The sequence below is a fragment of the Stegostoma tigrinum genome, chromosome 1, assembly GCF_030684315.1.
Source record: "Stegostoma tigrinum isolate sSteTig4 chromosome 1, sSteTig4.hap1, whole genome shotgun sequence".
NCBI lineage: Eukaryota > Metazoa > Chordata > Chondrichthyes > Orectolobiformes > Stegostomatidae > Stegostoma > Stegostoma tigrinum.
Window position 1 is genome coordinate 10473534 of NC_081354.1, and position 13547 is coordinate 10487080.

The 13547-nt window shown below is 41.8% G+C and overlaps 2 protein-coding genes across 3 annotated transcripts in view; both read left to right on the forward strand.

Moving 5' to 3' along the window:
* Positions 1-3830, forward strand: part of LOC125454131 (probable E3 ubiquitin-protein ligase HERC4) — a 45136-nt gene extending 41306 nt beyond the window's left edge. The window contains exon 23 of the mRNA XM_059651105.1: positions 2439-3830. Within this exon, the coding sequence (XP_059507088.1) occupies positions 2439-2647 (209 nt within the window). The 3' untranslated portion in view covers positions 2648-3830. The remainder of the gene's footprint in view (positions 1-2438) is intronic.
* A 4543-nt stretch (positions 3831-8373) lies between these two features.
* The window catches only part of LOC125454090 (probable E3 ubiquitin-protein ligase HERC3), a 49892-nt gene continuing 44718 nt past the window's right edge, over positions 8374-13547 (forward strand). For both annotated transcript variants that reach the window (XM_059651051.1, XM_048534418.2), the window contains exons 1-3: positions 8374-8689; positions 10277-10433; positions 10973-11049. In XM_059651051.1, the coding sequence (XP_059507034.1) occupies positions 8509-8689; positions 10277-10433; positions 10973-11049 (415 nt within the window). In that variant the 5' untranslated portion in view covers positions 8374-8508. The remainder of the gene's footprint in view (positions 8690-10276; positions 10434-10972; positions 11050-13547) is intronic.

The window sequence follows — 13547 nt, forward strand, 5'->3', positions numbered from 1 at the left end:
TCATATTCCGCTTGGGAACCCTGCAGCCCAATGGTATCAATGTGGACTTCACAAGCTTCAAAATCTCCCCTTCCCCCACCACATCCCAAAACCAGCCCAGTTCGTCCCCTCCCCCCACTGCACCACACAACCAGCCCAGCTCTTCCCCTCCACCCACTGCATCCCAAAACCAGTCCAACCTGTCTCTGCCTCCCTAACCTGTTCTTCCTTTCACCCATCCCTTCCTCCCACCCCAAGCTGCACCCCCAGCTACCTACTAACCTCATCCCACCTCCTTGACCTGTCCGTCTTCCCTGGACTGACCTATCCCCTCCCTACCTCCCCACCTATACTCTCCTCTCTACCTATCTTCTTTACTCTCCATCTTCGGTCCGCCTCCCCCTCTCTCCCTATTTATTCCAGTTCCCTCTCCCCATCCCCCTCTCTGATGAAGGGTCTAGGCCCGAAACGTCAGCTTTTGTGCTCCTGAGATGCTGCTGCGCCTGCTGTGTTCATCCAGCTCCACACTTTGTTATCTTGGATTGATTAATTGATTTGTTGTCACATAAATTGAAATAGAGTGAAAAGGTTTTTTTATGAGTGGTACAAGTAGATCACAGCAAGCAAAGGAAGTACAGATCAAGAAGACTTCGCGACACACAGGTTACACTGCAGGCTACATTATTTGAGGCAGGAATCCATTCAACAGTCTGATAACGGCCAGAAAGAAGCTGTTCCCAAACCTGCTGGTGCACATTTTCAGGCTTTTGTATCTTCTGCCTGATGGAAGAGGTTGTAAGAGGTCATTACGGGGTTGGGATGGCTCTGTAATGATGTTGACTGCCTTTGTGCAGCAGTGAGCTGTGTACACAGAGTCCATGGATGGAAGGTTGGCTTCCGTAATGGTCCGGGCTGTGCACATCAGCTTCTGTAGATTTTTATGGTCCTGGGCAGCCCATTTACTGTACCAGGTCATTATGCACATGTACAGTATGCTTTCAGTGGTGCATCTGTAGAGGTTGGTGAGAGGCCTCATGGCCATGTCCAATTTCCTGAGCCATCTGATAAAGAAGAGGTGTTGTGCCTTCTTGACTGTCGCATTTACGTGAGAAGTCCAGGACATTGTACACTCGAGCAGAGCTTTATGAGTGCTGAATTTTCATTTTGTGCCTCTCAAATGTTTTACTTGAGGTAACTATTTTTAAAAAGGTTCTTCAATTTAAAAACAGGTTACTGACTCTTGATCTAATTTATTATTGGGATATACTTGAGTCGGTGAGTGCTTGTTTCTTATTTAGCCTATTCTAGTATTGGTCCCTTCACTTTTAGAAATATCTCACAGCTTTAATGAGGGTTCAGTGCAGATTCACTGGAATGACACATGCTGTGAAGGAAGACAAAGATAAAGAATGATTTGAAAAGTTGCAGCTTTTATTGCTGCAGCAACACAGAATATGGGAGCATCAGAAAGAAGTGTTGGTAATTTTCAAAGGTTAGTGGCTGAGAATTCTGCATTGAATAACCAATTTCCTGAACCCCTCCTCCACACTCTGCACCCTGAAGCCTGTCTGTCAACTGCAAGGCACAAATCAAGAGAGTATTGCAATACTCTCCACTTCCCTGAATGGATGCAGCTCCAACAACACTCGAAGTTCAACATCGTCTAGGATAAAGTCACCCCATCTACAACCTTCAGCATTCACTCATTTCACCATCAATGCACAATAGCAGCAGTGTGTTCCATCTACAAGATGCAATGATGCAATTTACCAATGGTTCTAAGACAGCACCTTCCCAACCCACGAACCCTAACACCTAGAAGGTACAAGGCCAGCAGACACATGGGAATGTCCCCATCTATAAGTTCCCTCCTAACCACACAGCATCCTGAGTTGGGATTCTATCACCAACTTTCACTATTGCTGAGTCAAAATTCTGAAATTCCCTCCCTAACACCACTTATACCCCAAGGACTGCAATGGTTCAAGAAGTCCAAAGTAGAGCTTCAAATTGTTTTAGAGTTGGGCAACAAATCATGGCCTTGCCAAGATCATATGAAAGGATGTGACTGAGTAAGTAGATGCAGAGTGGAGGCTCGTGAATGCTTAGCAAATGTGAGCTAATTTGGATAGTTGAGACACTAAGTTATGCTGGATATAAACTTTGTCTCCTGGATGTTAATGAAACAGTTCAGAATGTGGTATTTCAGAATCTTTAAGCTCACGGGATACAGCAATTGATGTATTAGGTAGACAGTAGAGGCAATGGATGAAAAAGCTTTTAGTTACAATGTTCCACCCATCCTGGCATGGGCAGCTTTGCTGGACCAAAGTATTATCATCCAGCCTGTCAGCTTTGTTTCCTGGCATGTCAAAACAGTCACAAACATGAAGTACACATTGGTACAGGTACAGGTTTTACAGATAATGCAGTATAAACACTCAAAACTCTTTTCTCAGTATTTCTTACAGGCAGTGATCGTCTTTCAGTGATGGGAATGGTGTGTGTGAACATGCATATTATCTGGAGTCCACTGTCAGAAGACAACTACCCAGAGGCAGATGTCTGCTTTAGTAACCTGAGACTTCCAGAATACAGCAGCACTGAAACTTTGAAAAAGCAACTGCTGACAGCCATTAACACTAAAGAAAGATTTGACAAATTATGAAGCACATTTACAATGAGGAAAATGCATTACATTCCATTTGGACTGTATTTTAACTTCTAATAGCACTTGCAAGTCAACACTTGCATCATCCTAGCTTATGGTAGTCACCCATCCACATCAAGCAAATGACACTAACCAAAAAAACCCACCCAAAAGAACCGCGGATGCTGTAAATCAGGAGCGAAAACAAAGTTGCTGGAAAAGCTCAGCAGATCTGGTAGCATCTGTGAAGGAGAAAACAGAGTTAACATTTCGGTCTGGTGACCCTTCCTCAGAACTCATGGTGGCTGGGAAAACATCAGTTTATATGCAGAAAATAAGGAGGTGTACTCCCTATAGAAGTACTCCCTAACCCAATCATCTCCCTAACAAACTCACCATTTATGATCTTATTGAAAGGAAGAGCAAGCTTGAAGGGCTGAATTATCCAGTTTTTTGCTCCTAATTCAAATGTTTGAGACCCACAGTGGTAAATTGATTTTCCTGCAACTGTTCCTTTGATTAGACCTATCATTCAATTCCTCTACCATCTGATTGGCCGTGGCAAAGACGGACGGCAAATAAGGTGACCATATCTTCCAACATTACATCACAACCAGCAGATGCCTTTTGCTGAAAGATCATTTTCTCTGTGGACAGGTCCCCTAGCCTGATTCACAACCCACCATCAGGACAGTTCACTTGACCACGTCTAGTGTGGTAATTGGGTTTGGTGTGGTGGAGGGTAAGGAGACAGCATGAGGCTCCTACTCTGCTGGACCTCTGCCCATTATTCAGAGGCTTCTGCTCCCATATTTTTGACTCAAAAAATAGGAATGCCACGACCACAAACCAAGGCTCACTGTCTAGTGTCTGATCACTAAGGCTCCAGTTATTAGAGATCATTCAGTCAGGAACCATGATAGAGCCAGGCAAGAGGAGTCTGAGTGAAATCAAAAATAAACTGTATTCCATTTCCTCCAAGTACTTTTGAATATTAATGTGAAAAAAGAGGACATGTGGTAAGAGGCAGGGTGGAGATAACAGGTTGTGGCAGGAATTGTGCAGGAAAATGTCGGAATCAGAGTTGGCAAGTTGTTAAATTACTGATTCCACTCAAAATTAAAATGTGACAAATATCTTTGTGTTTATGTGTTAATGATCTTTCTGACTATATATAATCAATTTGAAGCAAATCATTATTGAGAGCTCATATTTTACAAATAAAGATTATTTACAATCATATCTTCTGGTTTCTTCAACTCTATACCTGATAAAGAAAACATCCAACATTTCATCAAATGAATGTTTATATACAGTTAACAATAATTTTTGACATATTTGAACAAATTATTTCAACAAGGTCCAAACAATGTGATTTTAACATGCTCTGAAGTACCATTATTTAAGCAACACATGCATCGAAATCTCATGGGCATTTGTATACACAAGTTTTCACTAATTGAATATAAAGATTTGTTCACAATGCTTGTGGGAAATTTGTGACTCTTCTGAGTTGGTAAATTTTGGATTAATTGTTTGATGAAGGAATTTCCTACATCTCCATGAAGGAGTTTCAACCTTTGGAAACATCTCAGCCCCTTTTGCTTTATAGATCAGCTTTCTACACTTCAGCAAGATGTCAATAGCCAAGATCCTGCTTCTTGTAACGTTTCTCACTTTCCACTCTCAGACCTTTTCATATTGGGCACAGTAAGGACTATTGGCCAGGCAACTAACGCCCTAGTTGAAACTGCCTTAAACAAATCCAGCTACCGGAGCTGAATGTACAAATACACGAAATTTTCTTATTAATAAATTTTAACTGGTGATACATGTCATATTTTAGCTTTTGCATATTCACGTTCACTCCAGTGTAATAGAGAGGGAATGCTGTACTGTTAGACATGCTAGTCTGGGCACCACAGGAAATACATCATAGGTTGACAACATTGATACATGAACTTCAGGGATCAAGTTATGAAGAGAGATTATCCAGATTAGGCTGGTTTTCTCTAGAATTTGGATGCTTAAGGGGTGATCTGATCAAAGTCTTCAAGATATTAACTCGGGAAGACAGGGTAGATAGGATAAACTATTTTCACTGGTTGGGAGTTCTAAAGCTAAGTATATAGTGTAAAAGTTAGTGCCAGACTGTTCAGGAGAGGTCTTAGGAAGCATTTCTGCACACGAAGGGTGATAAAGGTTTGGAACTCTGTTCCACAAATGGCGGTTGATGCAGGATCAGTTGTTAATCTGAGATAGATTGCTTTTGTTTAGTAAAGTTAACAGATATGATCCAAAGATCTGCCATGGCAGGACAGGTTTGAGAGGCAGAATAGCATACTCCTGTTCCTATGTTCTCCATTGTATACACCGCTTGTTTCGTAAAATTCTGCACATTGTTTAGGTTTCCACTTTTAAAAGGAGATTTGATAAATACTTCAAAGGGTGGTATGGTGGCACAGTGGTTAGCACTGCTGCCTCACAGTGCCAGGAACCCAGGTTCAATTCCAACCATGGGTGACTGTGTGGAGCTTACACATTCTCTCTGTGTCTGTGTGGGTTTCCTCCAGGTGCTCTGGTTTCATCCTACAGTCCAAGGAGGCGTGGGTTAGATGGATTGGCCATTGGAAAATTGCCCATAGTGTTTGGGGATGTGCAGATTAAATGATTTATAGGGGGATGGGTCTGGGTGGAGTGCTCTATTGGTCGTGTGTGGACTTGTTGGGCCAAAGGGCCTGTTTACACAGTGTAGGGATTTTATGATTCTTATAAAGAATCACAGAATTGTGACAATGCAGAAGGAGACCATTTGGCTCATCGTGTCTGTACTGGCTCATTAAATAAGCATCTTTACCCCGTGCCAATCTCCTACCTTTTCCCTCTACCTATTGCATACAATTTCTATCCAAGTAATCATCCAAAGACTTCTCGAACAGCTCAGTTGAACCTATTTCCACCACATTTCCAAACAATGCATAGCAGGCCCTAACCACTCATTGTGTGAAAGATTTTATTCTCGTACCATCCTTGCTTCATTTCCATATCACTTTAAATCTATGCCTTCTTGTTCTTGTTCCTTTTACAAGCAGGAGCGGCTTCTCCCTCTCTTCTCTACCCAGCCCACTCATGATTTTCAAAACCTCTAAGAAATCTCCCCTGAGCCTTCTTCGTTCAAAGGAAGACAGTCCCCATAACTGAAATTTATCAATTTTTGAAACAACCAAAGGCAGAAATTGCTGGAGAAACTCAGCAGGTCTGAAAAGAAATCTGGAGAGAAAACAGAGTTACCCTTTGAGTCCAGTATGCTAGGCCTTCTGAGCTTCTGCAGCAATTTCTGTTTGCTCTGTTTCAGATGCACAGCATCTGCAGTTCCCTGTTTTATTTCTCTGGGAACATTCTTGGGAATCACTTTGGCACTGTCTCATAGAGTCACAGAGTCCTCCAGCATGGAGACAGGCCCTTTGGCCCAAAAAACATTGAATAAAGAATAAAGGGTCCATGCTGACCATAGTTTACACCCATAATAACCCCATTTCCCTGCACTTGGCCCATATCCTTCTAAACCTTTCCTCTCCATGTATTCTTCCAAATGTCTTTTAAATGTTGTTAATGTACCAGCCTCAACTACTTCTGCTGGCAGCTAATTCCATATGTGTACCAGCCTCTGTGTAAAAAAGTCACCCCTCAGGTTCTCATGTATTCTTTCCCCTCTTACTTTAAACTGATGCCCTTCAGTCCCCAATTCCCCAACCCTGGGAAAAAGACTGAGTGCATTCACCCTATCCATGCTGCTCACTATCTTATACACCTCAATAAGGTTCCCCCTCTGTCTCCTACACTGTGAAAAAAAGTCCTAGCTTCTCCAAACTCTCCCCAAAAAACTCAGTCCATTAGTCCTGGCAACATCCTTGTAAATTTCTTCTGAACTCTTTCCAGTTTAATAACATCATTCCTGAAGCAAGGTGGCCAAAACTGAACACAATACTCCAACTGCAGCCTCACCAACGTCCTGTACAATTGAAACATAACTTCCCAAATTGCATACTCAATGCCCTGACTGATGAAGGCCACTGTGCCAAAAGCCTTCTTCACTGCCCTGCCTACCTGTGACTCCACTTTCCAGAGAACTGTGCACCTGAACTCCGAGGTCCCTCTGTACCACTACACTCCTTAAGGACCCATCATTGTCCATGAAACTCCTACCTTGATTTGACTTTCCAAAATACAACACTCACAATTATCTATATTAAACTACATTTGCCATTTCTTAGCCCACTTCCCCAGCTGATCAAGATCCTGCTGCAATTTCCTCATGTCCACAATACTGTCTATTTTAGTGTCATTTGCAAACTTACTAATCATGCTGTGTATATTCTCATTCAATTCGTTGATGTAGATAACAAAGCAATGGGCCCACATCTTTCCTTTAAAGTAGTCCCAACTACTGTACACAATAGTATCAGAGATAATGGGAACTGCAGATGCTGGAGAATTCCAAGATAATAAAATGTGAGGCTGGATGAACACAGCAGGCCAAGCAGTATCTCAGGAGCACAAAAGCTGACGTTTTGGGCCTAGACCCTTCATCAGAGAGGGGGATGGGGAGAGGGAACTGGAATAAATAGGGAGAGAGGGGGAGGCGGACCGAAGATGGAGAGTAAAGAAGATAGGTAGAGAGGAGAGCATAGGTGGGGAGGTAGGGAGGGGATAGGCCCCATCCCCCTCTCTGATGAAGGGTCTAGGCCCGAAACGTCAGCTTTTGTGCTCCTGAATGCTGCTTGGCCTGCTGTGTTCATCCAGCCTCACATTTTATTATACTGTACACAATACTTAGGTTGAGGTCTAGTAAGTGTCTCACACTTGAAATACAAGTATTTGCAGGGCTATTGGGAAAGAACATGGATATATTCTCCACATATTCTCTGGGTTTTTAAAATAAGCATTTGGAGTTTAATTCAATCCACACAAACCAAAGGCATCTCTAACACATATAAGACGATAATTACATGCATTTGAGCCACAAGGAGGATCCGATAACTGAACGGATCCTCAAATATCGTTAGCAGAAAGACATCAGAAAGTGATCCTCCCCCACTGCACCTCGGCGGCAGCTACAGTAAATTTTAATGTGTCCCTCAGCACGTCTCATACCTCTGAGCAGGTGGGACTTTTATGATTTTCTGGTTCAATAAACAGAGAACAAGCGAGTCAAGTCCTACATCAGCGAAGTACAAGCCCTGCTTCATGGCTCAAACCAGTCAGTTATCCTAACAGAGATAATGGGAACTGCAGATGCTGGAGAATCCACGATAACAAAACTGATGAAGGGTCTAGACCCGAAACGTCAGCTTTTGTGCTCCTGAGATGCTGCTTGGCCTGCTGTGTTCATCCAGCTTCACACAGTTATCGTAACAAAGCCGTTTCCTCAGAAATGTTTGTATGGGGTCTGTTTTGATGTTCAGTGTCGATTTTCATTCGCCAGCTTTACGCCTAGTTAATGACGTGAGTTCAGCTTCGGTTTCATTTTCGGTTCCCTTTCATCATTCAAACAGCGTTCAAAAACACGGAAATAAGTCGGAAATGGAAACTTAATACAGTCGCTCAACACTGCAGAAGGGTTACGCCCCAAAACAACTCAATTCCCGTTGCCATTGGCTCGCATTGGCAGCTCGGAGGCGGAGCTAAAAGCAGAGAATTTCCCCAAACAAACCAATATATTCTCTGTGTGTGCGTCCGAGAGAGAGAGATTGTCAAAGGTTTAAACTGGATCTGCTGCAGCCTCAGCAAAAGGTGTCTGGGTTGAACTATTTCCCTCTCTCTCGATTCCCGGTTGTTTGAGCAGGTAGCGAGAGAGAGAGAGAGAGAGAGGAGGGAGCATGTTGTGTTGGGGGGAGTTGGGGTCCGGGAGCGGACTGAATCCCGACTCACAGTCAGAGGAGATTCTCAAAGGAGAGAGGGTTCAGCATGTTTGCAGCCGGGAAGGAGTCACTGTGTTTGTGTTGGAAAATGGAGAAGTTTACACAAAAGCTCGCGGACTGAAGCAAAAATCAAAACCAGGTGAGGAGACAGAAATATTGCAAAAACTGAAGTTGCTGTATAAGCTTAGCAGGTCTGGCAGCAATCTGTTGCAGAGAAATCGAAGTTAGCGTTTTGGGTCCGGTGACTCTTCCTCAGAACAGTTCTGAGGACCCGAAAAGTTAACTTTGATTTCTCTGCACAGATGCTGCCAGACCTGCTGAGCTTATACAGCAATTATTTTTTTTTGTTTCTGATTTGCAGTATCCGCAGTTTTCTTCGATTTTTAGAAATATTACAATCCTATCTATAATGGGAAGGAGAATTGTCTAAAATTGAATTATTATACATAACACTGATAGACATATTGCAAAGTAAATAGTACGCGGAGTCCGTGGCTAACTATGTATTTAATAGAGATTCTGTATTATTAGTTATAATTTCTTATGAAGAATTAGGTGGCGCTAGTTACAGTCTGATAATTCATTCAACTAGAATTGCCTCAGGAATTGTATTCATTTTGCCATTGTCCTAGATATGGTTACAGTGTGGTATCAGTTACAATGTGGCTCTTAATTATAATGCAGGATGACAGTGCCTGGATTTTTCCAGAGCTGTGCGGTATCGGTTCTCGTCAAATGTCTCCCCCAAACCAGTTTCTTTTCCTCTTATTTGATTTTCATGTGTTTCGGTTTCGTTTCTCAGCCTCAGAGGCGGCTGCAGCATCGACCTCTGGAGGCTGGTTCTGAAAAGACATCTTCAGCGAGCGCATCGACCTTATATTACACATCGTTAGCAAGGACCTGTTTAACAGACAAAGTTGAATTTTAGGATTCAGAATTTGTTAATCCCCATGTTATTACAATTGGCGAAGATAAATTGACCAGAAGAGAGGTTATTTTAATCTTATCCTTAGTCATTCTGATGGTTTGTAACTGGAGCATAATTTATTTTTGCATTCGTTTCCATTCGTGAATAAATTATAACATTATCTTAGGTTTCTTAAACACTTATTGCCCCTGCATCCTAATGTGTTGTGATTCATACATTTGTCTCGGTGTGCATCCTGGGAAACAGCCCTGACAGCACAGTGCTCTGCATCATGGAGCTGCTTTGTCTTCAACTATCTCTCTAGCCACCTAATTTAAGACCCTAGCATGAAGTCCATTAGGACCCAGGCACTTGTCGCCTTATTGTTTCGAGCTCTGGCTCTTTGCTACAGAGGACTGTATCAATCCTCCTTACTGAACTTCCCCTATTAACTCTGCATTTCTTCTTAATACCCCTTTTGAGCAGCTTACCGTACCATATTGCATCGCAGCAAGACCCATGGAAACTGTGAATTTGGGATACAATGTTAAACTGGTTAAAGACAAGAGCAGCCCTAAATTTTAATAACGTCAACATTCTTACAATTTTAATTCGAGATCATTAGTTGAGCAACATAGCGATTGTAGAATAGAGATCATTTCGGACATGAAATATTAACTTAATTTAACTTTCCACTGATGTTGCCAGACCTGCCCAGTTTCTCCCACATATTGTGTTTGTTTCTGATTTGCAGCATCCATGGTATTTTGTTAATGCACCCTTCAATATTAATATCCTGTGTTTATTCTTTCCCTGTAGGCAAATTTACCTACTTCAAGGATCAGAAAATCCACTTTGCCGATTGCGGAACATCCCACATCCTATTCCTTTCTCACGCGGGAAGTCTTTTTCAGAGTAAGGTTAAGTCATGGAAAACAGCAGCTGAAACAAAAACATTCCCGATTATGAAACCACAGTAAGAGTTGCATTCTGCCTGATGGCTTTTATATTTTTGTTTTGTTTTGTACTGTCATGTTGTAAATTGAGTTGGCTAAATATTAGAAACTGACAAAATATTGATAGAAGTTGACTGTCACACTGCCAACAGGTGCATGGAAAAAATTGTCATGTTTCATTCAAATGACAGCGCCTGACTTTGCTGAAATGTCAGCTTTAGTTATATGCTGAACTTTCTAAAGTGGGGCTTGAATGGAAAAATTGACCAGGCAAGAGTGCCACCAGCTGAACCAAGCCTGCTAGGTGGATTCAGCAACTGCTTATCTAGTGATAAAGATCTGATAAACAATATAATTGTGTTGTCTTTGTGTTTGTTTGCCTTGCCAATACAGAGACAAAAGAAAAGCTTGTGCAGGTGGTTGTACTTTGAAGTCTGGCGTTAGCTTTAACACAATACCTTTCATTGAAAAATTACAACAAAGCCTCTAGAGAAATGATATTTTTCTGTGAACAGTTTAGTTGTAATGTTTCACTATGCTTATGTTCTTATACATTTAGGTTACTTAAGGATTTGAGTGCCAGAAAAATAATTCAAGTGGCCTGTGGAAACAGTCACTCACTGGCATTGACCAAAGGTAAAAAAACATAGCATGCCTGTTACATACAAGCGAGGAACAGCAGTAGATTATTAGCCAATATGATCATGGCTAATCCTCCATTTCAATTGCTGCTTTCTCCCCATATCTCTTAATGCCTTTAATTGCTATCAAATTTATCTATCTCTTTTTTGATTATTTTCAGTAGCTTGGTAGAGAATTCTACAAGCCCATTACACTTTGAATGCAGAAATCCTTCGTCATCTCAGTTGACCTCCCCCAACCAGGGAAAATATCCTTCTTGCATCTAGTCATAGACATCCGTAAGCACTGAATCATAGAATCCCTACAGCGTGGAAGCAGACCATCTGGCCCATTGAGTCCACACCGACACTCCGATGAGCATCCCACCCCGTACCCCATCCCTGCACGTCCCACTCCAGACACGAGGGGCAATTTAGCATGGCCAATCCACCTAACCTGCATGTCTTTGGACAGTGGGAGGAAACCAGAGCATACGGAGGAACCCCAAATAACAGTGGCTGTCCCATATCTTTATACTCCCATACTCAACCAGATGCCTTTTAAATGTTGTAATCATACCGGACTCCACCACTTCCTCTGGCAGCTCATTCCATATACGCACCACCTTCTGCGTGAAGTTGTCCCTCAGGTCCCCATTATATCTTTTCCCTCTCTCCTTAAAGCCGTCCAGTTTTTGACTCCCCCCCCCCCCCCCCCAACCTTGGAGAAAAGACCTTGTCCATTTTCCCTGTCCATGAACCTCATGATTTTATAAACCTCTATAAGGTTACCCCTTAGCCTCCATGCTCCAGGGAAAATAGCCCCTCACTATAGTTTTAACCCTGCAACCCTGGCAACATCCTTCTCAATCTTTTCTGAAACCTTTCATCAGTTAGGTGCTGTTCGAATTTTATATGTTTCAGTTAGATCCCAACTCATCCTTCTAAAATCTAATAAATACAGCTCCATACAAATCCATCTCTCCTTATAGAAATGTCCTTATTACATTAAGCATAATTGGAAGAGTTTTTTCCACTTACTTCCAACATCCATGTCCCTTAATTTGCAGACCCCTTATGTCGTCTTCACAATTTACTTTCCAACCTAATCTTGTCAAGGCAATTTTTAATTTTAAATGTAAGGCTGACTTGATCTGATGCTGTTTAGGAATCCAAGGATTCTTCTATTCCTTTGTCACCATGTGCATGTCTGCCTATTTTCTCTCTGCCATCTCGGAACATTGTATTATTGTAATGCAATCTAAAGTAAAGTACATTTAAAAACACATAAGGTCCATTCTAGCTGTGAACCAGATCTGAGTTTAGTGTCATATGTAGCTGTCATATTCTTTGCTATTTCCATTTAATTAAATCACAGCTTGGCATTGAGGACAGCCAGAGCCAAGGTATGACATGAATATAAATATTATATTTCTATTTAATATTTATCTCGTTGACAAGCTGAGAAGGAGCAGGAATCTGTTAATTCATTTTTGATAACACCTTCCACTAAGTAATTCTTCTAGCTGATCAAAATTATCAGGACTATTGGTTCTGATTAGAAGATTGTGTATTCAAATCTCAATTCTGGAAGGCTGTGACTCCAGTGCAGTGCTGATGGATTGCTGTGTTGCTGGAGGTGCTGTAATTTGGAGCAAATACCCATCTGTCTGTATGGGCGAATATAAAAGATTTTTACTGCACTATTTAAAAGAAAAGCCACAGAGTTACACTCAGTATCCTGATGAATGTTAATCCCACAATTAACATTGTAAAAACCTTAGTCAGTGGTTAACACCAAGCTGTTTATGAAAGTTTGGTATGTGCATTTTGGTATCCATTTCTTTGACATTGCAATTATACTTCATTGTCACTAAGCACTTTGGGCTACTCTGTCATCGTGGATGGTATTATGAATGCAGATCTGTCTTTTTCTTCTCTAATATATCACAAAACTTTGTAACCAATTGTTTTGTCTTTTGTGCCTTCAGTTCGAGAAGGTATAACTATTTAGTCTATGCTTGGGATTCAGGCATTGCTGGTTAAACTGCCATCCAAAGGTAGCCTGACGAGTTTTGAGAAGATTTGTAGCTCAGGTTGAAGGTCTGGATTTGAGTTTGCTCGCTGAGCTGGAAGGTTAGTTTTCAGACGTTTTGTCACCATTCTAGGTAACATCATCAGTGAGCCTCCGACGAAGCGCTGGTGTTATGTCCTGCTTTCTATTTATCTGGTTAGGTTTCCTTGGGTTGGTGATGTCATTTCCTGCATTGGTGATGTCATGTCCTGTTCTTTTTCTCAGGGGATGGTAGATTGGCTCTAAATCAATGTGTTTGTTGGTGGAGTTCCGGTTGGAATGCCATGCTTCTAGGAATTCTCGTGCGAGCTCGTCCAGCTCAGCGAGCAAACTCACATCCAAAGGTAGCCTGAGTTAACAATCTGGCACAACTTGCAAGGCCACTTCAGAAGACAGTGAAGAAACATGTTTACATTTCCAGATGTTTTAAATCTGAATTC